This window comes from Rattus norvegicus, chromosome 14 (assembly GCF_021556685.1).
Source record: "Rattus norvegicus strain SHRSP/BbbUtx chromosome 14, alternate assembly SHRSP_T2T, whole genome shotgun sequence".
NCBI lineage: Eukaryota > Metazoa > Chordata > Mammalia > Rodentia > Muridae > Rattus > Rattus norvegicus.
In genome coordinates, this window is record NC_141547.1 from 107,252,729 (window position 1) to 107,278,898 (window position 26,170).

The 26,170-nt window shown below is 37.6% G+C and overlaps 1 protein-coding gene and 1 long non-coding RNA gene across 30 annotated transcripts in view; one reads left to right on the forward strand and one right to left on the reverse strand.

Moving 5' to 3' along the window:
• Positions 1 to 3,073, reverse strand: part of LOC148001495 (uncharacterized) — an 89,666-nt gene extending 86,593 nt beyond the window's left edge. For 17 of the 22 annotated variants that reach the window (XR_015637657.1, XR_015637672.1, XR_015637658.1 and 14 more), the window contains exons 1-2: positions 1,941 to 2,258; positions 1,323 to 1,438 (exon numbers count right to left, since the gene is read on the reverse strand). This is a non-coding gene — a long non-coding RNA (uncharacterized LOC148001495). Of the gene's footprint in view, positions 1 to 1,322; positions 1,439 to 1,637; positions 2,259 to 2,359 lie in introns of those variants that run through there. The other 5 variants (XR_015637661.1, XR_015637660.1, XR_015637669.1 and 2 more) reach the window with 2 other exon arrangements.
• Positions 2,493 to 26,170, forward strand: part of Ppp4r3b (protein phosphatase 4, regulatory subunit 3B) — a 47,788-nt gene continuing 24,110 nt past the window's right edge. For 2 of the 8 annotated variants that reach the window (XR_015636757.1, XM_087583910.1), the window contains exons 1-6: positions 2,493 to 2,984; positions 4,072 to 4,127; positions 10,402 to 10,500; positions 17,884 to 18,328; positions 24,406 to 24,483; positions 25,727 to 25,843. Coding sequence is in view for 5 of the 8 variants with exons in the window: in XM_087583910.1 (XP_087440036.1) it covers positions 10,475 to 10,500; positions 17,884 to 18,328; positions 24,406 to 24,483; positions 25,727 to 25,843 (666 nt within the window). In the remaining 3 variants the exon portion in view is untranslated. 8 annotated transcript variants of the gene reach the window in all.

Sequence of the window (26,170 nt, forward strand, 5' to 3'; positions counted from 1 at the left end):
AGTGACTCTTGCAAATTGTCCTCTGACTACCACACTATGTTGGAACACAGTCCTTCCCTTCACCAAATGAATTACTGTCACTTTTTAAAAAGCTTCTATGGCACTGATGAGATGTTTCAGCAGTTAAAAAGTTCTGGCAGAGAACCCATCTGGCTGTTCACAACTATAACTCCAGTTCCAGAGCGTCCAAAATCTTCTGGTACACATACATACATACATACATACATACATACATACATACACGCACACATGCACACAATGAAAACTTTTTTTAAACGGTATAGCATTTGAACTGTAACGTAAGTACATAAAATAGTAATATAATCCAGAGATGATACAAATTATTCTACAGGGCATTATAAGCAAAACATATGCCATTTTAAATGAGAGTTCATCATACAGATATTGGCATTGACTTAAGTCCTAGAAACAGTCATTTAAGTCATCAAAAGACAACTACAGTATAGACACAAATTTGCAGATCATAAACTATGTCTAAAACAAGGTACAACATGAAATCTAGTGGAAAAGAAAAATATATTCAAAAATTATTTAACATTTTTAGATGGTGGTAGTAGCATTAAATCAAGTGTACAAGTATATAGGCCACACACCAAGGAACTGTCCCCAATCCAACATCACACACACAGTGAGATTAAGAGGGGTTCTAGTGAGGAGTGATAAAGTCACTGTTTTCTGTAGAAAAACTGAATAGCAGGAAGCAGGAGCTAAAGAGACTTACCTTGCATTGCAGAAGTTCTCTGTCCTTTTAATTTTTTACATATAAAGGTATTACTCGTAAAGACCAAGGACATGGGGTTGGGGCTCATTTGAACTACAAACTTTTGGAGTTGTAGTTTCCTTGTAAAAGACTCTTGGGGAAGGTGTGACTATGGCACAGGGATGTTTCCAGACTACAGCATGAGATGGAACCTGTGTTATACATCCCTGCTCTAGCCTTCTGCCCCTAAGGCTACAAGGCCATAGGATTAATGGAGCCAAAACAGTATCTCCACAGAGAATGCTCTAGGCATCTGAAACTTCTGTCCTAAAGGCTAAGTGGGCTTCCAGGATCTGTCCAGTGCTCTAGCTAAAGTTCTTTTCTCCTTTAAGGTGGACATTGAAAAGGATGCTTAGAAATAATCCTTGGATTGTCCTCTAACATTGGACTAAAACACAGTGGAAAGCTTTCTATGACCTTTCCAAAACAAATTATATTTTCCCCAGCTCAAAGTAATTTTGTCCATATCAATCACAGAATATCAGGGATTTATGTATAGTGATTCAAGTCCTTTTATCATAGGCAGAATCCCGATACATACCATAGGCTGGCCTGGTCCTCAAAGAGATGCTCCTGTCTGTTTTTCTATGTGCAGTCTTTACAGATGAATGGCTGCAGACCAGGCTAATTTTCTTGATCCTTTATACTTTCTTGATCCTTTATACATTTTTGAAAAAGCAAAGATAGATCAAAATTTGAAATCGTTTTTAATCAAGCGACTAGGTGCATAAGACACCCCTTTAAACGTATGGTGATGAGTTCACGCCTAACTAATCTCGCCAAAACATAAACACACTTTGACAACCATAAAGATGACTACAACTCCCAAAATACACCGCGGGACCAACGTGTGTACCTTCCCCATGTTCATCTTTCAGGTGGTTGAGCTGAGGGACCAAATAAGAGAACGGAGAGGCAGCTGAACTACACTGGGAGCCACCGCCTTCGGGCGAGCGACGTTAACTGAACGCCAGGAACCCTTCGTTCTTGCGGCACACGAGGACTGTGAGGCTGCCCGCCTGCGCTTGCCTCGTCGCTGCGGCCGGTTTCTCTCCGAGCCTTTTAATGGTCCGTGCTAAGAGGCTAACGGAAGAACGCTTTGGCGGGAAATAAGAACTGTCAACGCGTTTGTGGAACATTAAGATCGCCCACTGCTCACCGTGGCCATGGAACACTTTCCCGGATGAAGTCTCGCAGATTCTATAACGGATTTTAATGGGTGAGGGGCTCGACTTCACATAAGACTCAAACACCCTCAACCCCCGCCCCCAGCCCTTTTCGGGCTGACAGAATGAGTCCCTACACTTGGCTTCGCCCTAGACCTGTCCACGCATTCGGACTTCCCAGCCTGGCTCTGGTCAGTTGACAGCAAGTCCAGAGTTGACAACCCGCCATTCAACATCCGCCCTACAAATCCGGAAAACAGTTCAGCAACAAACACCACTGCTCCATCAACCTTCTACAGACAATTTCTCGCGGAGCAGGGAGGAAAGCTCGCGAGACTTCCCCGCCCAACAGAGATTCCCGAGCCAGGAGGCGGGGCCGAAAGAGGAGGAAGTCCCTCCTAGGCCGGCTCACCTCGGCGCCGCACTCCTCGCGAGATCGCTGAGGTCTGACTCTCCGGAAGCGTGTTTGGCCGTAGGTACTATGCATTGGACTAATCGGCCGCCGTAGCCCCTGCTAGGACAGCCCGTGCGAACCTGCTGGAAGAGGAAGAGAAAGGCAGAGAGAGTCGGGTTACAAGATGGCGGATCTGTAGTAGTAACCGCGGCGGGCGGCGGCAGCGGGAGAGCGAGCGAGCTCTGGGGAGCAAAGGGAAGGGAAGGTGATTGTGCGCCGGGGTAAAGGGAGGGGTAGCGGAGACCACGAGCGGAGGGTTCTCGGTGGCTCTGGCCACCCCTTCTCGCGGCTAAACCTTTGGAGCCATGGTAAACTCAGGCCTCTCCGGAGTCGCTGCCACCACCGCCGACGCCGCTACCGCCACTACCGGGTCTCAAGAGTGAGGGGTACCGGCGAGGTGAGCGAGGAGGTGGCGGCTGGAGCAGTGGGCCAGTAGCCACTATGTCGGATACACGGCGGCGAGTGAAGGTCTATACCCTGAACGAAGACCGGCAATGGGACGACCGAGGCACCGGGCACGTCTCCTCCACTTACGTAGAGGAGCTCAAAGGGATGTCGCTGCTGGTTCGAGCAGAGTCCGACGGTAAGGTTATTGGAACGGTGGGATGGGGACCAGTGCATCGGTTGCGACACAACCTGAGGTTTAAGCTCTGGGACTCCAGTATTCTGACTAGCACCACTAGGGACAGCACATTGGTCTTGAGCCTGCCCTTCCTTACGATAAAAACAAACTACTGGGCCTGGATTTACTCTCCGTCAGACGTGGACTCGAGGTTCCCCGCCTCTCTCCCTGTTAAGGATTTGACTCCTTTCCCCTCCAATCCCCGCTCGGTTGTTGAAATTTAGAATGTGATGAGTGAGGAGTCAGTAGAAGACCACATAGTAGAAGACCAGATAGGAATCTCGCCCATGAGATCTGACACGGATCCCCGACCCGCTTTAGGTACAGTCTTGCCGGTTGAATGTGTCTACTATAAAAGGTTTAGTGAAACTTTTCTGAGTGCCTCAAAAACAGGTTTCAGTTGTTCCAATCGACAGGTGCTGGGGAAAACTAAAACGGACTTTTTCTTGAAGTTAGACTATTGCCACGAAACACACAGGCACATACATCTTTATTTTCTGATCTCTCCAAGGCTGCCATTGTAGGGAGTGAAAAAGCGGGTTCCACAATCTCAGCAAGTTAGAATACTAAAGCAGACTGTAAAGTTGTATTTGCTGATTGCAGAATTCATAGAAACCATTTTAATATTATTAAAGCTGACAGACATAATAAAGTGGCTACTACTACCTGTACTCAAGAGCTGCTCAGTTGGAGCAACTAATACATGCAGGTAATATAAGAATAACAATGTTAGATTTATTTTTGGCAAATCTTAAACTAGTGCAGAGTCCCTTTTAGTAGACAGCAAGTCCAGAGTTCTTTCTACATTATGTGGGGGGGTTGTTCATTGTCAAAGGAAAAGGATAAGTATAATTTGTATGGTAAGTCTCTCCAAGGCCCTTGTAATTTGTTTTGTTAGACAGGAAACAGCTTTTGTTAAAGTTAGTCTTGAATAAACCAAAATACATTTGTATTCAGATGTTCAGTCAAGGAGACATGGAACGTTTATTAGTTGTGTGCTGTTGAAGGTTTTATAATTTGAGTCTTTTTTTTTTTTTAACTCTTTCAGGATCTCTACTCTTGGAGTCAAAGATAAATCCAAACACTGCATATCAGAAGCAGCAGGCAAGTAGTTGTTTATCTGTAATTTGAAAGACTTCATCTGTGATCCAGGATGTATTTATATGACAAAGATGGGGATACTTTCCAGACAAGAAAAAAAGTTTGGTAACTAAAATTAGGTACCGTATGTATTTTCCTTTCAGTTTGAGAGTCTCAAGCTGAAAAGTAGTTTTTTATATTGGTGATTTAATGTTGTTTGTTAATTGAGCCATTGTTTGTATTGCAATGTGATGTATTTTGGTCTTTAAAGTAAGCCAGGTCTCTCCATATACTCTACACTAAACCTTTCGTTCTGAGTCCCATTTGTAAGAAATGACTTAAAAGAAGATTAAGAGTGTTCAGTTTCTACTATTAAGAAAAAAATTCAAAGAGATTCTTTTAAAACAAAGGAGAGCCTGTTTGTGGTGTAAAGTTGGATCCTTTGACCAAGGAGAAGGATTTTTTTTTAAGTAATGTTTAAGTTCTGCTTTTAATTATATGCATATTTTAACATAATAAATGGGTACTTTAAAATATACATATTGGTATTCATGAAACATTTCTGGTTAATATTGTCACTTTGGAAAAGAAAATCTGTTTTAGTATTTCTAATTAGTTAGCATAAATCATCCTTTCTTATCTGTGAATGTTTTCATTTTTATTATGAAATACTATCAATATTAAATAGTATAGAGGATAATATAATGGACTCCATTATAACACCATCAGATTTAACAACATTAACGTATTTTCAACCTTTTGTAATGTTTAACATGGATAGAGGTAAAATCCTTTGTATCTGTCCCATTGTGTCTATTCTCTTCTCTCCCTATGGTAACCTGATCCTGAAATTGCTGTGTATTCTGTATACATGCTTTTATACCTTTCTTGCATATGTATGTATCCATAAATAATATGTAGTCTTTTGTGTGCTTTTAAACTTTACACTATTGATACCATACTTTACATGTATTAGAAATTTGCATTTTCACACTTCTTTTAAGATTTATTTATGTTAATTAGGGAGGTTTTTAATGCTGTATTGTATTCTGATATATGATATACAACTGGGAGTCATTTGGTTTATTTTGTGTGTGGGTGTGGTGTGATATGTGTATGTAAATAAAGTCACAATGACAGGCTTTGGAAGGGAAAGACATTATTTTAGGTTTATACTTATTTATAGCATCAAGTCTACCTTTTTTCAAGGTCCATGAGAATTTGGATGCTATAAACACTTCACAGAAGAAATAAAATTACATCTTTTGTAAAGCTTATTAATAGTAAAAATATTAATGTAAATTGTTTATGCATGCAGTCCATTCTTAGTTCTTCAATATATTTTAGTATTCGACTGGTAGCTTTTTTTCTTGGACAATTTTTATGTCTCTATCTTTTTGGTGAAGAATTCAATTAAAACATTTGTCTTGAACATTTGAGTGTTTCTCTGTATCTTAGATATATTTAAGGACATTTAAATAAAGTTAATTTCTAATTCAACTAGGCAGATAGTTACTCTGTGTTTGCATTGACTTTTACAAGATAGCTACTTGGGAGTCTTTGCTTGTTTGCGAAGAAATAATATTTTGTCATTTTTTTTCTCCTACCTGTATAGATGAATATAAAATGATAATAAGGACATTTCCTTGTAAGTGTTTACTCTTAGTCATGAGCAGTTCCCTACACCTTTAGTTAAAATAACTATTCTTGATGTGTATAAGTGATCTTTTAGCTACTGTTCCTATGGAAGACCATATTGTACATAGGCTTATTTGTAAAACAATACTCCAACACTTTAAAGATATATGTGGTTCTTCAAATACTTAAAAAAGTTTGAAGCATGTTTTCATGTATGTTTTCATGTATAATGTATATATAAAATATATATGTTTATATGTATATTACTAAATGTTCAAAACATTGGAGAAAAATACATTTTAAAGATTTCCACATTCTGAAAATGTTTTCTGCAAGTAGTCACATCTAAGTTATAGTACAGGGCTACTTACCTTTATGATGTTTCCATACATACAGTACACACACATGAGAGGAATATGGAAAAGCATGCTGTGAATACAGAAATGGATACCTGAATGGAGTCATCTGTTTGATTTACTTGAAGTTTACTTAAATTGAGAGGCCCTTTCTAGTGGAAGTCAGAGCCATTTAAAGTTATGTTAAATTTAATTTCTTTATAATATATACAGTTTTTTCCTATTTTAACCAAACTCTTGCTCAATGTGCATTTTTTACTAAGTAACATAAGTTGGAATTCTTGAATATAGCATTATTATGTTTATTAGAATTATCACATTATCAACATTTGAGACTTAAAGAGATTATGCTAGAAAGTTATTTCCAAAATTAAAAGAAATATATTAACAAATGGATTTTTAATTTAAAATGTGAGTGAATGGCTTGTTTGTAGGATACTTTGCTAAATTAAAATATGTTGAATAAATTCAGAGTAACTGATACTCACTTTCAGTCCTAAAGTGACTGCTGAATTGTCTGCTCAGAATACATGGGTTTCTCTCTTCCAAAACCAAAGTATTAAATTAAATAAGTACAATTAAGTATCAAATAAGTATATCGTAGAAGGTTATCAGTAACTCACAGTACTTCCCTACCATGTCTAGTGCTAAAAAGGGGTAGATAGGAAGGATACATTCTCAGTACATTTAAGTATTTAAGGAAACACTTTGGGAATTATTCAGTACAGCATGAAACAGTGTCTGATGTATGTTTCAGATTTTTAAATAACTTAAAGTCAATCCTACCATTCTTGACTAAATCAAAAATCAAAATCATAGGGATAGAACTTAGCATATTTAAAATGGTTATGTTTTCGTGGCTTTAAAAGATAAGTCCTCACCTCGGTGAAACAATAATAGAATGCTAAGGTAACTTATGAAAATTACAATAGGCCTAGATCTCCACAGAAAGCACTTCCTGTGGAGGCAGCTGAGGCACAGAAAGGTTATGAATGGGAATGCAAAGCAGGAATATTTCAACACAAAATGTTATAGACAGAAGATTTGTACTCCACAGGTGTGGGCAGTAGAAAATTAAAGACAGGAGAAAATATTAGAAACTATGATTGGTTAAAGAGTTTCATTCTTGATGGTGGTGGTTGCTGAAATAAATAATAACCAATAATATACCTGATTGAATTACAGAAAGTCTGTTTGTTTTGTTTGTTTTTTTAGTTTGAGAGTTTGGTGCACCAAACAAAAGTGTGCCATTTTGAATTCTTATTGGAGACTTAAAATAATGAAAGTGACACAGCATTTAAGGAAACCAGTATGACAGTATTATGAGTACTGGATGAGAGGAGCACGGGGAACAAAAAGCTTTGGGTGGGAACTCTCGTAATAATTGTGATAGAAGAAATGAAAGTCTAACTCTGGTATGTTTTCCAGAAGTTGCTAGAGGACATGGTGAATGATTAGACATCCAAGAAGAAACCAGAGGCTGCTGTCCTATTGATTGTTTTGTATTATTATTATTATTACTATTACTACGACTATGACTGACTGTTGCTGTTACGATCTAGTGTTTGGGGCCAAGAAAGTGATAGTTCTTTCCAGAAAGTGCATGAAATTTATCAGACTTACATTCATCTTTTGGTTTGAGGCTTGGTTATTAAAATAAAGCTTATTTCAGAGGCCAGAAGAACATGCCAGATCCCCTGGGTCTGGAGAGGGTGATTGTGAACTGCCATATATGTTTTGGGAATTGAACCCTGGTCCTTTGGAAGAACAGCCAGTGTAGCATCTCTCTAACCCCTAAAAGGATTTTTGGGTTTGGTTTTTGGTTTTTTTTTGGGGGGGGGGGGGCTTTAAAGTTTTTTTTTTATTTATTTATTTTTTTTTGTACAAAGAATAGTGTGATCTCTTCACTGGGTAGATGGCCTTGAATAATCCATTCAAAGAAGTTCATGCATACACAGAGAAACTGCTCTAACTTTAGAAATGATGCCTGAAAGAACAGTTTTTCTAAGTGGATTTCCCCTATATTTTTAAAATAAAATTTTACTTTGTATCCGAAACAACTCTACTCATTTTATTAGATTATTATATAGTGAATTTAATATCTGATTGTGTATATGTGCTTTAATTATAATCTAAACCTTAGTTTCTAATTACAGAGTTTGACAACCTAACTTTTTTAAAGTAGGGGCAAAATTGAGGATCCTCTATGAAGAATAAACATTAGGTTATAAGACACAGTTCTAAGCCCCCCATATAGCACCAATATTCAAATGCCAGAGACTATTAAAGACTTACCACCACACTCTGCTCCCCAGCATCCAGAGTCTCTTGGCCAGGCCATAATGCAAAATGTATTTAGTCCCTAATCTTTCACAGTCTTACCACTGTTTAAAAGTTCAAAGTTTGTTCTGAAACTCAAAACAGTCTCTTAACTACAACTTCCTGTAAAATCAGAAAGCAAATTACATACTTTGAGCATCAGACGGCACGGAATATATAATGTCATTCCAAAAGGGATGAATGAGAGCATAGTTTAAAAAAAAAGAAAAATATCCTGGACCAAAGCAAACTCAGCAAGGCAGACTCAAAAGTGTCCTGTAGCTTATGTCTGGGTCAAAGGGATTTAAGTGGCTTCCTCTCCAGCTTTGCTCCCTGCCTCTCTCTTGGGCCGTTTCCATTCCGTGTGTTTGTGTGCAGCTTTCCTTGGCCGATACCCCATGGTTCTGGCATTGGCGTCTTCAACATGTGAGAGTCTAACACAACTCAGGCTTCTCTTCCACAGCTTCATGCAGTGACTTTTCTGGGTTCCATGCTAGCCCCTGGGACCATGAGCCCTGGATTAAATGCTTTCTTTTATAAATTGCCTTGTTTGTGGTGTCTCTTCACATCAATAGAAAAGTAACTAAGACAGCAGCCTTCCCTTTATTCCAGTACAGATCAAGCCTCTCCTTAAGCTCATTTGTTTGTGTGGTGGAAGTCGTGGGTATAACACATTTCCTAGTGCTCTCTTTCTTGTCAAACTCTACATTTTGTTTTTCCTTTTACTCCATTCACTTTTTCATTGTATTCCTGCGTAAGAATATTACTAATAGCCATGCCACAAAATCAGTTAGGATTAGGCTTGAAATCTCAGGAAAAGAAATTAGTGCATTATCTTTTAATTTAGCCTCAGGCACAGGACAGAAAGCAGTCTCTCTCTTACCAAATATCCCAAGATTGGTCCCAGGTGTTAATATTGTTCCCCTCTGAAATCTCTTGAACCTTGCCTCCATGGTCCATATAGCTCTCAGCATTACTCTGTCTGGTCTCTGCTATGACAGTCCATAAAGCTCTGCTTACAGTGGCAACTTTTTTTCTAGTCCATCATCCAAAATTCTTCAGTATTTTGAAAAATATAGTCACATGATCAGGTTCTTCACAGCAGTAGTCCATTCCTTTGTACCAGTGTCTGTATTACTGTCTTATTTTTGTGATTAAACACCATGACCAAAGCAACTTACAGGAAGGTTTATTAGATTTCCCAGAATGATGAGTCTGTTACACTGAGAAATCATGGCAGCAGTCATGCATGGGAAGAAGAACAGCTGAGAGCTCAAGGCTTATGCTTCGTCCAGTGAACAGAAAATAGAGAACAAACTGGGAATGATGCAGGTTTTGGAACTCTTAAAGGCCAGACTTCCTAAGCTTTCTGTACCCCACCATTAGACACCAAATATTCACGTCAGGAACCATTCAAAGTACCACCCATGTAAACATTCACACATACAATAACATACAAAAAATGAGCCTTTGTGTGTGTGTGTGTGTGTGCGCGCGCGCGCGTGTGTGCATACGCGTGCACATGCATGCAAAATCGGGTTAAACCTAGATTTGTCTGAAGGATTTATATGCTTTTTAATCAGTTGACAATGGTTAAAAAGAAAAGGAAGGAATGTAGGTCATTGATGAATGGAATGGCTGACTTTCCAGATAGCAGAAAGTAGATGGTTATAGTATCTACAATGTTGCTCAAGAGTGGTTACCTAGTGGTTACCTAGTGGTTACAATGTTGCTCAAGAGTGGTTACCAAGAGCCTGCTAACCTATTTTAGATTATTTAGAAAATTGTTCAGTGTCATCTTTAATGTCAAAGTTTTTCTTACATTGAAAGTATGTTACAAAACTTTAAAGGCACAGCAGATTATATATGTGCACTATCCGGTGAATGTACTTTAACTGCCAGTTCTCTCTTGACTTTTTGTTTATGTTTTATAGATACATTTTTTTCTGGTGTGGTAATGAGAATTATTTTTGTTTTTTTAACAGGATACATTAATTGTTTGGTCAGAAGCTGAAAACTATGATTTGGCTCTAAGTTTTCAAGAAAAAGCTGGCTGTGATGAAATTTGGGAAAAAATTTGTCAAGTAAGGTTTTTTTAATATCTTTATAACTCTGAATTATGTACATTATTTGTTTCTTTTCACTTCAGAAGGCGGTATTAAAGTATGGAAAGGTAATTTTAATACTCTAACATGGATATTTCTTAGAATCTGACCCAGGTCCTAATTCACACTAAAGAAGTGCTCTGACACTGACCTGTATCCCTAGTCTTGGACTCTTTATTCATTGCAGCTGATTATTTCATTTAAAATTATTAACAACATTACCATACTTTTTAGGGCTTTTTAAATGTAAACAGGGCTCTCAGTGTAACTCACTGTGGTAGAGCACACAGGAGGCCCTGTGGTCAGCCCCAGCACTGACTCAGCCTAGCTTGGTGGCAAACACCTATAATCCCAACACTCAGTGGGCAGAAAGGATTAGAAGTGGAAGATCTTCCTCAGCGTCATAGCGCATAGGAAGTTTGGTCAACCTAAGCAGTGAGACCTTACCTCAGGAGGGAAATGGGGCATGAGAAATGTGCTGATAGTGTAGAGTTCCTATGTAACTCCCTCCCAGACAGTGCCTACACTCGCTGCACCTCACATTAATGTGGAACATTGCTTGCAGTTGATACAGTGATAGTCAATAGGACTAACCCACGCTTTTCCCTAATTTCTCTTCTCATGATACCACATTGCACCACTCCTTGTCTTCTTAGATGTTTTTTTGGCTGTGATACTTGGTAGTTGGAATTTTACATTTTTTTAATGATAAATCAGTTTCAATGACTAGTACAAGTCTCTATTTCTAATGGGTTAATTTTATTGTTGTTTGACTGTCAGCATTTTCACTTGAGCTTTTCTCTGTGATTCTGTTTGTGATCAAATTTCACTGCACCGTCAGATTGGCTTCAAATTCCCTGTGATCCTCATCCTTATCCTCCCAAGGACTGGGGTGACGTGAACTTCTACACCTAGGCTCCTCTAGTGATTCTTGACTGAAATCTTGTTAAATGGTTTTATAAGCCTGACCATAATAATTTTTGTTTGGCTGTTTTTAATTTGTGCCACATACTTCAAGAAACTGTAGCCAGGGATACTGATGAAAACCAGAGGATCAAGAGTTTTCAGTTATCCCGGTGTGTGTGTGTCTGTGTGTGTATGTGTGTGTGTGTGTGTGTCAGAGAGAGAGAGAGAGAGAGAGAGAGAATATGAATATGAATTTGAGACCACCCTAGACTACATGAGGAGCTTCTCAAAAAAGAAAAAGAAAAAAGAAAAATTCAGAGTGAATGCTTTTATTATCCCCAGCAATGTGTAGCTCTGGGTCAGTGAATCAGTAAATTTTTAGCAGGATGGTTTCTTTTACAGATTCTTACTAGATATTGTTACTGAGCATTATTAATATATATTATTAAATAACAGACCTCTGTTATATAAAAATTCAATATAGTGTTTCATGTATTTATGCAAAATGTACATGAATAGAATTGAAACTGTTATTTGTCTTTAAACCTGTGAATAATTTTTGTTTCTTTCATGTGTTCCTCTAAAAAGCAGCTGTATTTTTATATATGAAATTCTCTATAAATTACAATTTCAGACCTAAAAAATGATCTAAATTGTTTGCCTGTAATGTATTTTCAGCAAACATTTGGTATCTAATCTTAGTTAGATTTTTTTTTTTTTCGGAGCTGAGGACTGAACCCAGGGCCTTGTGCTTGCTAGACAAGCACTCTACCACTGAGCTAAATCCTCAACCCCTTAGTTTACATTTTAATCCATGAAGTGACATTTCTCTCTGTAAAAATACACTCGAAATGTAGAACTATTAAAATCACTAAATTAATAAAAACAAGGGAATACTTTTGTTTGGAATATAGATGATAACATATAAATGTAATTTTTTAAACAATAAACTTCAAATATTAATAAGGTATATATACCTTATTTAGAATTGCAGTGTTGGCTTATCTGTATGCTACAACAGAGATGTACATGGTAGATGATATTATTTTAGTAATCAGCATATTAGATTATACTCAGCCCTTACTATTTAATATATGGCTTAGAAAATATATGTGTGTGTATTATATTTTCTTATTTCAGTGTATTATATGTATTATATAGGCACATGTGTGCCACAGAACATGTATATGTGTGTGTATTACATTTTTTTATTTCAGTGTATTATATGTATTATATAGGCACATACATGCCACAGAACATGTATATGTGTGTGTATTACATTTTTTTATTTCAGTGTATTATATGTATTATATAGGCACATGTGTGCCACAGAACATGTATGGGGGTTAGAATACAACTTGGCAGGGGTCTGTTCTCTCCTATGGGTATCAGAGATTAAACTCATGTCATCAGACTTGGAAGCAAGTACCTTTCCCTGCTAAACTATTTTGCTGTCCCTGTCATAGAAGTTTTTACTAAAATTGTCTTTTACTGTTTTTACTCAGTTCTGAAGACCACTTTAAGGTAGAGTAGTTGATTGAAAAGATTCCAAAAAAAAAAAAAAAAAAAAAAAAACACCTCAGCTCTTAGAGTAACTTTTAGTCACCTGATATAATTGTTGTCTCTGATGATTACTGCCTCAGTCTGCTAACCTAGGCCTAGTCCTGGAAGCATCTAGCCTTCATATAATCTTATCTGAGCCTACAATGTTTTCAGGCTCTAACACTTACCACTGAATAAGCTCAGCTCACCCTTTCTTTTGCTTTCTGAACTCTGGCTGGTCAACTCTGCTGTTTTCTCTCCAAGCTGACAGATTTATTCTGGCTTCTCCCTTGGCCTCTGACTTTTTGCTCTACTTGGCCTCAAACTAGCTCTATCAATCTACCCTAATCTTCTAGTTCTTCCTTCTCCAGCTCGTTCTGTCTTGTCCTGTGTCTAGCTTGTTGTCTCTCTGCATCTGTCTTTTTAAAACTCTCCCTGTAAAACTGCCTCCTTTCTCTTTTCTCTCTTTTCCTCTCTTTTCTGTGGTGCTCTCTTAAGTAGCCTTTTTTTCTTGTCTGTTCTTGTGAGAATTAAGTATATCCTATTCTGTCAAATCTTTTTCTAATTCGTCACTTTGTCTGCAACTCAATCAGACATCACTTTCAAACATAGGTGCACGCTGTATTCCAGCCAGAGGGGTTAAAGCTGTGTGCTGGGCTGGGTCTACCACAACTAGAAACAGGTTTGGAACGTTTGGTGGATGCAGGGTTCAGTAAATATACATAGTCTTGGGGTTCGTGGAGTGATCAAATACCCTGCAACACTTAGTAAAACTATTTTGTTTCAAATTACAGTTTACTACTATAATAGCACTTAGAGATTTAAATCATCAAATGGTAAGAAGCACATGGGGCAAAAGATCCAGGAGAGTTCCATACTTGAGTTTCCAAGTTTCTCTTTTGGATGTCATACAGACAGCACTTAGATCTCTCAGTCCCAGTATACAGCAACACAGTGAGCGTTGTCAACCAGAGCAGTTTACTCAAGCATCTATGTCCAGGATTGTCACTGGAGATCAGTCACATAAGGTTGGTTGACCTTAGGCTCCAGCTCCTTCAAGATAACATAAACTACATTGTTAGCATAGAGTAATGCATAATCCTAAGTCTCCAAGTCACGTCTTTAAGATAGGATATTGCAAGTACAGGAACTAGGCAGTAGCCAAACTTTCCTTTGGGTAACATTATTGACCAGAGTGCTCTCCCGCCTAAGTGATCACAGGCGAGGGCTGTGAGGTGTCTCAGAAGGTTAAAGGTGCTTGCCACCAAGTCGGACAACCTTAGTTTCACCCACCCCTCTCTCCCCACCCCAGCCTCCCGAATACATGTAGAAGCTTGCAAAAGTTATCCTCTGACCTGCACAGTATATCTCCACAGGGAAAAAGTCAAACAATTTTTTTTTTTTTTATGATTTGTATTTGCTGGGGTCCAGCCTCAACATGGGATCAGAGTTCTCAACTGGAAGCAGGGATATCTGGAAGGTGCATAATAAATATACACAGACTACTTTTTGGGCACAAACTGACAGGCAAATTTCAAGGCTTAAAGATTCTGTGTGTGTGTGTCTGTCTGTCTCTGTCTCCCTCTCTCTCTCTCTCTCTCTCTCTCTCTCTCTCTCTCTCTCTCTCTCGCCTGAAGGTTGAGTCTGCACGCAATCTGCATTCTCTCCTGCGCACTCTGCTTTTCATCTTTGTGCTTTTCTTGAACTCCCACATTCATGCACATCTCTGTTCATTACCCTTTCATTCTCATACACACTCTTCATACACACCTCACACATACCTCACACACACAATCTTCATACACACGTCACATTCTCTCTTCACATGCTCTTCTCATGTGTGCTCTCTCTCCTTTCTCTCTCTCACACACACATACACACAACCTCACTCTTTCTCCACTCTCCACTTGTTTTACATGCTCGCACATGCTCTCTCACTCGATCTCTCTTGCTCACACACTCACTCCCTCATTCTCTCTCTAGCCTTTCTCTTGCCCTAGTCTTTTATTGATAATCCAAAAGCAGGTAGAAAAAAGACATTGTATAAACATTGCCAAATCAAAAGGATAACCACATCCCACAAAAATTAAGAATTACAATTGTTCCCCAAAGTTTCAAGAGTCCCCTATTCCCCTATTATTTTGTGGCCAAAATAATAATAATAATAATTAAAACTTATTTAAACTTTAATTTTTGACTTATATTTCAGAGCTCAGAGCTCCGAGGTCAGCTACCTGCATTTTCCTGTGAAACTCTCATGATAAATGACATGGACAAAGCTGCTAGGCAGTGGCCAGAAAGAATCAAGTTAACCCTGCTAGCTTTCTGTTCCTTTACATTGCACACAATGACTCTCGTAAGAGTCCCAGTATTTTGACTTAGTTTTACTAGTTTATAATTTTATGTATTCTATACTTCCTTATCCAGGAACCACTCAAAAATGTTATGCAAAACTTATTTCCTAACTTCAATAACTTTTTCCTTTTGGAGGGTCCCAGTGTTGGCTCTAATTCATTTTCTAATAATTCAAACTTTCTTTGCAAGTCAAGCATTAATCAGGAACTATTATTGTGCGGTTATTACATTGTTTCCAAGATGAGAACACACAGCATGTACCTGGGCCATTAGGGCTGTGCTGTGCCCCCTATGCCTCAATTTCCAATTGTTTTAGAATCATTATATTAAAGAACATCTAGTTTCACAGAATTTACGAGAGCAGAGGGAGAAAGAAGTAGGAAAGTCAGATATAATAGAATAATTATACACACCAAGGCCAACTGAAAAGCAGTCACATACAAATGAAATCTATACAGTCGTTGTCCAGGGATAAGGTTAGGAGAAATGGGGACAACATTTTTTTACAAAGAGCTGCTGTGAGCTGCTGAGATGTCTCCATCCAGCCCATTGCTGGCAGTCGCTGTCATAATATGTGTCCCAGGCATATGTGCATCAGTGTTTTTCCTACCTGTATGACTGTGCACTATGGACCTTCAGTGCCTAAGAAGGGCAGAAAGTGTTGGATCCCTTTACCTGGAGTTGGAGATGGTTGTGAGAAATTATGTGGATGGGAATGAAACCACGGTCCTCTGAAAGAGCATTCAGTGCTCTTAACCACTGACTTATCTCTCTAGCCCTGTAAAGCAAATTTTAAATGGATATATTAACTAAGCATCTACATTTAGAAACAGTAGAAGCAGTATGAATATACCAGACATTTGAAGGAGCCAAGTAGAGTGGACATATTAAAACATGGGCCAATGAGATGGCATTTATTTGCAAGCCTGATCACCAGTGGAAACGGAATCACTTTGGCCTCTCACAGACACCCCATGGCACTGGGGTGCCCACTCCCCACTTAATTATTCATGTATAAACTTTTAAAAAATTCCACTGCTATTTTCCCTTTAACTTACTGCAATTTGTACCTTAGAGTACCTGTTCAGAACTATTCCCATGGCCTACTTGTTTTCAGTTCCACATAGTGGAAGAATAGAATTGACTCCTTCACATTGTCATCTGAACTGCTTATGTGCATTGTAAAATAGACACACACAAAATGATTTTTTAAAGTCAGTACTGTTTAACTTAAAAATTACCCAAGGTAGATTTGGTGGTGCATACTTTTAATCCCAGGACTTGGAGCAGAGACAGGTGGATCTCTGAGTTCAAGGTCAGCTTGGTCTACAAGGTGGATTACAGGACAGCCAGAGCTATCTGCAGTGAAACTCTGTCTTAGGAAAGGAAAGGATAAAAATGCTTTAAAAAAAGGTCAGAAATCATAGCGCAAATATTTACTTAGTGTTGGCGAGACAGAGGCAACTGGATCTCTGAATTCAAGGCTACCCTGGTCTACACTGAAGTTCTAGACCAGCCAGGACTACAAAGAGAGGCTCTGTCTCAAAAATGAAAGAGGTTAAGCCAGTGCCTGACAAATCTGTGTCTTTCCCAGGTCAGTCATTTTCTTTTAGCATTACATCCTCAGAAAACTTTAGTTTAAATTTCTAATTTCTAATATATCTGATTATCAGTATCACAGAATTTATGTACACAAATATTGAGTCAAGAATGTCAGTGTTGTACAATAGTATTATATAGTAAGGTGGTAAATGCACCTAAAATGTGTAAGAGTCAGTAGATTTATTCCAGTTCATCGTTGCTTTGTATGGTGAGATATCTCAGAGCAGTGTCCCTCAGAGTTTACAAGGCTTTTTTTGCCAGGTCCTAGAAGCAGAAATAGCCTTGATAATAAGGTTTTGTCCCTTCGGGCATCTGGTATAATTGAACCAGTGTTATTTCTTGCTCTTAGCCTTAGAGATGTGGCATAGAGTTTCTTACTACATTGTCATCTAACCATTCCTTTGCCCTCTGTTGTTATTTCTCCTCTGTATTTGTCTTCTCACCCACAGTGGGATTACAAACATAGACCCACTGCTGTGTCCTGAATTGTTGGTTCCTGGGGCTCCAGTTGAGTTAAGGTCTTCAGGCTTGCTTGGCAAAGGTTTTACCAACTGAGTCATTACCCCAGCCCTGAGAATATCATTTTCTTAACTAGACTGGCCTTGAATTCCTGATTCTACTGCCTCAGCCTCTCAAGCACTGAGATTAGAGATGAACCACTGTGCTCAGTTTTCGAGGTATTTTTACTTAAATTCAGTGGTCAGTGATTTGTGGTTTGATTTCCAATGTTAATTTACTTTGTATTTTAAGATAACCAGCTTTACTTGGGTGTTTTTAGGTTCAAGGTAAGGACCCATCAGTAGAAGTCACACAGGACCTCATTGATGAATCAGAAGAAGAACGATTTGAAGAAATGCCAGAAACTAGTCATCTAATTGACCTGCCCACATGTGAACTCAGTAAACTTGAAGAGATTGCTGACTTAGTTACCTCAGTTCTCTCCTCACCTATCCGTAGGGAAAAGCTGGCTCTGGCCTTGGAAAATGAAGGCTATATCAAAAAACTGCTGCAGCTGTTCCAGGCTTGTGAGAACCTAGAAAACACTGAAGGCTTACACCAGCTGTATGAGATTATTAGAGGAATCTTATTCCTAAATAAGGCAACTCTTTTTGAGGTAATGTTTTCTGATGAGTGTATCATGGATGTCGTGGGATGCCTTGAATATGATCCTGCTTTGGCCCAGCCAAAAAGACATAGAGAATTCTTGACTAAAACTGCAAAGTTTAAGGAAGTTATACCAATAACAGACTCGGAACTAAGGCAAAAAATACATCAGACTTACAGGGTACAATACATTCAGGACATCATTTTACCTACACCATCTGTTTTTGAAGAGAATTTCCTTTCTACTCTTACATCTTTTATTTTCTTCAACAAAGTTGAAATAGTCAGCATGCTGCAGGTAAGTAAATTATTTTTCACAACTATTTTCAAGTGTTTTCTTTCTAACAATTTAGTCAGGTGATAAAGATTTATTGTATTTAAATGTTCTACCAAATGTAGAAAGCATGACTGACATCATATATAATATAATATAATGTATTAGTATAAGGTACTTTTCTATTTCTTAACTACATTTATTATGTATGTGCGTGTATACTATACTTGGTGGATGGGCCTGTCAGGACAGCTTTTAGTAGTTGGTTCTATCCTTCCAACATGTGGCTCCCAAGGATTGAACTTAGGTTATTAGGCTTAGCAGCAAGTGCCTTTACCCACTGAGCCATCTCACTGGTCCTGGGTCTCCTGAAACCCAGGCTAACCTTGAACTCATAATGTAGCTAAGAATAACCCCTAGTTTCTGAGATTGCACACATGTACCACCACTCTTGGGCCCTACGTATCACTTTTTCATTATTCTTAAGTGATAGGTGTAAGGAAAGTTAAACACATATATTAGGTTTTTTTACGGTAAATGGAATCTGGTATTTTTGTGGCTTCTCTGTGTTGTTTGGCTGGCCTTAAACTCTCTCATTTTCCTCTCTGAGCTTCTTGAGCACCATGATTTCAGTCATGTGACCTACTGCACATTTCAGGATGCTATTTTACTTACAGACAAAAAAAAAAATCAAGCTCAGGAAATTGGAAATAAACTCATACTGTGGAGTATGATAAAGGACATCAGACTCTCAGAGGTTTCAGTTGATTGCCTGACTTAAGGGTTTCCAGATCCACAGCAGTAAATCACAACTTTTTTAAAAGGTCTAGAGATGTAGCTGAATGGTAGTGAGATCTTGCCTATCATGTGTAAGGCTCTGATTCAGTCCCCACTGCTGCCAAAAATACTTTAAATAAGTTATGTAAACTAACCTATAAATATTTATAAAATTTTGTCACTTTACATATTTAAAATTATATGTAAATCTGTGATATAAAGCAAAGCATAAAAGAAATTTATTTTTAATAAATTTTATCATTTAATTTTGGTTTGGTTTTTTGTTTGTTTGTTTGTTTGTTTGTTTATTGTTGAGTTGAATGGGTCTCACTAGTACGTTTGGCCGGCCTGAAATTCACTATGTAGACTTGAATTCTTAGTGATCCACCTGCCTCTGCCTTCTGAGTGCTGGGATTAAAGGCTTGTGCTACCATACCTAGCCAAGAAATTTTATTTATGATCCATGAAATGTTAGTAATAATAAACTACCTGATGTTTTTCTAGGATATACCACTTAATTATCTTTTACATGCCTACAGTGACACTTAAAATTTAGTTCCAATAGTGTAGGAGGAAGAAAAAATTAAGACTGTAGCCAGTTGTCTTTGAAAGCTCTTTTTCCCCTCTAAAATTGATTTCTATTATTTTTAATTGTACCTGTGTACCCACATGCATATCATGCATGTATGAATGTGCTGGCACATGTGAGTGCTGAACGCTTATTTTCTAAAGCCCACTTCCAAGGCTTCTATGAAGGAATGTTTAGATACTAGAGGTTTCCAAATATCATTACAGCTATGTTGTTTGTATACCTGTATCTTTTTTTTAAGTGGGTTTTAATATGTTGTATGAGTTAAGCAAGGTGAGATTGAATACATTGTATCTCATTGAACCAAAATGAGGTAAAACAAAAGTACATATAAAGAATAGTTAGTTATCTGAAAAGTAGTTTAAGTAAGTTATGTAAACATATATACATTGTATATGTATATATATAATATATATGTACACACATATCCATATATGTGTATTAATATTATATGTGTGTGTATATGAAATGAAAATGCATACAAAGCTGCTACAGGATAAAATCACTTTCAAAACAAGAAGGTTAATTACGTTTCTCTTTCTCCCAGGAAGACAATCTTAACTGTTCCATATATACATATATGAATGCACTAGTGCAGTAGTCTTGTCTCGACCTCCCTCTAAGACCCTCTAAGACTGTTCTCATGTTAGAGTGACCCTCAATTCAACATTATTTTTGTTGCCACTTCATAACTGTACTTTTGCTACTGTTGTGAATCATATATTAAATATCTGATATGCAGCATATCTGATATGTGACCTGTATAAAAAAGTCATTGACAACCTCCCTGCCCCCAGGCTTGAGACCCATAGGTTGAGAACCATTGCACTAGCATGGTTATGAGTTCCTGATATGTATTGTAGTACTCAGCTCATAATAGGAATATAAGAACTTTCTGTTTTCTTTTTCAGTTTTTCAAGACAGGGTTTCTCTATGTAGCCCTGGCTATCCTGAAACTCACTCTGTAGACCAGGCTAACCTTGAACTTAGAGATCTGCCTATCTCTGCCTCTATTTAAGTGCTGAGATTGAAAACATATGCCGCGACTGCCCAGCGGATAAGAATTTTCTTAATGTGAAATTTTGGGCTACAAATAAAAACCCCTGGGCCCACATTTGAAAAATATACTTCAAACATATTTTGTAAATTAAATTACTAACATCCAGTAAAATAAGGTTATTTTGTACAAAGCAGCTACAAAGTAAGAATACTTCAAAACGGGAGGTTTAAATTTCTCTTTCTCCCAGAAATGATAGAGGACAACAGTCTCAAATGTGACATATCAAATGTCACATAGATTCCTAAGGTTCACAGGTAAGAGTTGAACTTAGTGCCAACCCATCAGAATCTCTGGCCTGCACCTCATAGTTTATAGAAAATGAGGTTTTAGCCCTGAGAAATTCCTACTTTTGATTTTGCTTTCTAGTTGAATATATAAGGTTTTTTTCAAGTGTCTTTTAAAACACTGACGTTGGGTTTCGTCCTTGCATCCAAGGAATGCGTTAGACCCATTTCCTTATGATTTGCTCCTTCCCAGATTGACTGGTCCCACTTCTCCTCAGCTCTTATGCTTAATGTAAGAACATGCACGAGGAACTTTTTAAGATGTTATTGTCTCTCTGTGTGTGTGTGTGTGTGTGTGTGTGTGTGTGTGTGTGTGTGTGTGTGTGTATGTCTATATAGAGGTTTGTGCACATGAGTGTAGTGCTCATAGAGGCCAGAGTAGGCTGTAGGAATTCCTAGAATAAGTCTTTGTGAGTCACTGAGGAGGATGGGAGTTAAAGTCCTGTTCAGTGCAGTTGCACTGTGTGCCCTCCCACCAGTTCCAGAAGTAACTTTAAAAGCCATTTTCAAGATACCTAACTCCATTTCTGCCACTCACTAGCTTCAAATAACCTATCTCCTGGAATCTAAAATTGGACTTGGCAGCTTCAAAATAGTGTTGTAAAAACTGGCCATCCTTTGTTTGCTCTACCTACTTTTACATTACAATAAAGAAAAGAATTTGATTTAGACTTCTGTTTTGTTCATAGTTTTGTTTGTGGTGCTAAGGATCAAACACTCCAAGCTATATCCCTGCCCTGATTTAGAACTGCTTCTCCACAGGTTTTGTTATCTAGAAAAGTACCCACAATACTGTGTCACTTATATCTTATAAAGACAAAAACTTTTAAGACTTACAGAAAACTAAGTGATCTAAAGTGATAATGTTAATGACTTAGAGAAGGAAGGAATTAAGAAAAAGCATTCCAGCTACAAACCGTGTCAGTTATATGCTCTCTAATAACGTACCCTGGGACATAATGCTCTGTAGCTTAATGAGTCAGAAAATGATGCTATAAACTGGAAAGATAGACCAGGACTCATCACTCTCCTAGGGAGTATATTCCAGATTGTGTTTATGGATAGTTCTTGCACTTTTGGTGGTCACCTCATAAGTGGAGTTGTGTCAGAGAATTTAGGGAAAATATTGCATTTATTAAGGCATTGGAACTTTTCTCCTTTGAAAATGTTCTGAAAAGGTAAAAAACATCCCTAAGAGGAAAGAATGAAAATTTAGGAGAAACATGAGAAGAAAACAAATTATAGAGGATATGAATGGGAGAATACAAACTTAACAGATACTACAATTATATTTTTAGAACAAGCCACTTGAAATAATAGAAATTATATTTCATAGAAGTGGGTTTAAATTATGCTTTTTCTCTAAACGTATCAAGCCATAATACATGTTTAAAAGGATTCGATGAATATATAAAGAAGTACCATTGTGAATCAGACTGAAAACCCTATTTATCTCCTTATACTTTGTCTTTGAGTACTTCCCACTGATGCTTTCTGTGGTACTTTCAACCTTTCTGACTTTGTCCTTAAATATGTCTAAATATTATCTTTAATATAAATATGTGGTAAATTAATATGGATGCTGTATTTCTTTATCGTAGCAGGTTCCCAATAACAACATATAGACCAAGACTTACTTTCAGACTTCACCTTAATACCTGAGCAGTTAAATGTCCACAGCCAAAATGTCCACAGTATTTGCATGTAGTTCAGTTCTCGAACTGATGCGCTTATAGCTGGAATGCTTTTTCCTAATTCCTTCCTTCTCTAAGTCATTAACATTATCACTTTAGATCACGTAGTTTTCTGTGAGTCTTAAAAGTTTTTGTCTTTATAAGATAAAAGTGACACAGTTGAACTCTCATGAACTCCCTTCCTCCTCCTGATCAATCTGGATCTCCCTCTTCCCCCTCCCCGTCTTTCTCTCTCACCTTCTCCCAGCAGGCAGATGTACAGCCCTATTCTTTTTTCTGCCCAGCCATTGGGTGAACAGTTAATATTGACAAGGCAGAGACTAAATGATTAACTTGCGATTCATGACATAAGCATTACAATGCCTTGTCCAATTGAAAAAAAGATACAAGGGCAGAGAAATCAGTATGTGAACAGATACTCCCTTACCTTACTTCAGAGGCAGTTTAAGACCCCTAGTTAATGAGCCCGTGTTTTAAAGGACCGGTTCTTGAAATACATCTTTTTTATCTGGTGATTTGATTTTACTATCTATCAGAAATATTACTATTAGAAGTATTTTAGAACATGTTAATTAACTTAAATTAATAGAAATTACATTTCACAGGGAAGGGTTTTGAGAATATAATGAAAAGCACTATAATTTCAATAGTTGTTTTTTAGCAAATATCTAAAGTGAATTTCAACATTATATAATCTTACTTCATATTTTTTATTATGAAAAATATAGGTAAACTGAAGAAAATCACCTGTCTAACTAAAACAAACATAGTTATAAATATCACTCCTATATTTTAGACATACAAATTTATATTAAAAATCATCAGAATTCATTTTATGATGAAAATAAAAAGTAAAAAAATACACACACACACACACACACACACACACACACACACATACATACATACATACCTACTAGGTCTGGAGCTGTAGGTCAGTGGTAGATTACTTGCCTAGCATGCACAAGGCTGTGGGTTTGCCCGTATGCTCTCTATATTCTTTTAATGAGCACTTAGAGAAATTAACACCTGTCATGAAAAGACAGAGATGGATAGATCAAGTCATTGCAGTGCAGTGGCCGCAGTGATTTGTCACTAGGTTAGCCTTGTCCGTAGACTGAAGTGCTCTGTGAGTTCTCCCATGTTGAAGACTTGGTACCTGCTGCCAGAGTCCTGCTCTCATCACTGCTATGCGTGTGCCCCGTCCTGCTCTTCCCTCTGTTCTGGTACTGTACGAACTGACAGTGAGATCCTCAGATTTGAGTTGTGTTCACATTAATAGTAAATAAAAATTGAGTTAGAAAAGTTCTCCAAATAAAAAGTAAATGGCTTCACTGTCTACCTCTGGAGCTCCTGCTTGTCCGGCCTAGTCCTGTGGTGGTATTTCTAGTTAAGTGTGTGTTAACAGTATGTATTAAGTATGTGTTAACAGGTGACTGAAGCAGCAGTTCTAGTCCTGTGGTGGTATTTCTAGTTAAGTATGTGTTAACCACCTAGTCCTGTGGTGGTATTTCTAGTTAAGTGTGTGTTAACAGGTAACTGAAGGTAACTGAAGCAGCAGTTACCTGTTCTCACACGTCAGGTTTCATACAGAAAACGCTTTTCAATTTTGGTCTCTGCCATACTTTGTATAGGGCATATGCATAATAAAACTATACTTCTGATGATATTTCATAGCACTATTTCTTCTCATGCAGGAAGATGAGAAATTTTTGTCTGAAGTTTTTGCACAATTAACAGATGAGGCTACAGATGATGATAAACGGCGCGAACTGGTAAGTTCCTTGTTTCTAAAACTTGTTTTTACGTTTCAGAAACCTCTCTGAGATAGTATGTGATTCATTGTCCCTCAGGGAAATTTGAATGCTTTATATATTGGTAAGTATTTACATAATAGAGAAGGAAAATACTTGTTCAATAAATGAATGGTAAATCATTTGGTTCCTTAGAAGTGTTTAGACTTTTGAAGAGGTCTTAGGAGTCATCAAGTTGGCTTGGCTTTGCTTTTAGAGGGGAAAGTAACAGTTATTGTTAACCAGATGTTGCCTTCTTTGAAATGTAATCAAATTGTGGATTTTACAAAATAGTACAAGATAATTAAAATTGGTGTTGGCTGGGCATGATGGTGCACACCTTAAATCCCAGCACTTCAGAGGCAGGTACAGTCAAATCTCTGAGTTTAAGACCAGCATGGTCTACAGAGTGAGTTCCAGGACACGGCTATACAGAAAAGCACTCGTCTTGTAAAACCAAAAATAAATTAAAAATTTTTTTAAATTATCTTTGGTAGTTATTAAGTGGACAACTAAGTTTTCTGGTTGTAAAATTAGTATTTTGAAGTAGAGAATCATTTGTTCTTGTCAGTATTTAAAACTCTGCTGTGCTTAACCCAGACAGTGTTTTTTGTAAGATGGTTTTTTATGCAAATGCCTTTATATGACATTCTTATATTATGTTTAGAACAGATTAATGTTTGAGAAATAAAGCTAAGTTTACTTTTAATGTGATACTAGAGTTTTGTTGTTTTGTATATGTGTGTATTCACACATGCATATATGTGTGTATATACATGTGTGTGCATATATATATATATATTACACATACTTATATTTTTACAGTTGGAGGAGTGGTGTGCACATGCATGAGTGGAACTCAGGGGACAACTTGTGAGAGTTGACCTCTATCATGTAGGTTCTAGGAATTAATAGCAAGTGACTACCCTCTGAGCCATCTGGTCTACCCTGTGCTTTGTTTTTAAAGAGACACAGTTTCTCAACTGTTGTCCAGGTCGGTCTCAAATTACTGATGCTTCCCCCTCAATCCTCAGTGCTGGGAATGTATATAGTATAAGACAATTATGCTCAGATTAGCTTCTAATATATTTTTTAAATGTAGATTTTGAGGAACTAGGATATGTGGAAAGTTAAGAGCCTTCAGAATGATGAATTCTGTAGCTAATCTTACAGTGTGCTTGGTATGTTCCCGTTTACTGACTTCTCACTTTATTCTGCTTTTCAGGTTAATTTCTTCAAAGAATTTTGTGCATTTTCTCAGACATTGCAACCTCAGAACAGGGATGCTTTTTTCAAAACCTTGGCAAAATTGGGAATTCTTCCAGCTCTTGAAATTGTAATGGTAATTATTGTTTCTTTTGTACTTTTGAAGCTGTAAATTTGTCATGTATTCATATTTTGGATGGTAAAATGCTTACATAATGTTAGCTTAGCATTTAGTCATTGATCTGATACTGAGTCACCACAAGAATGATTTCAGTTACCAGAATTATACCATCAGTATTTGTGTCGGTTTTTCAAAGACTATTGTCTTTGCTTGAGTGACACTGTTTCTTAGAATTGGGTGAGTCAGTTGTCCTCGCTTTCCAGTCCACTTAGTAGAGTGAGAAAGTACTGAACCAAGGGCCAAAGCTTCAATATGAGAGTAGGCTATAGTTCTCTGATTTCA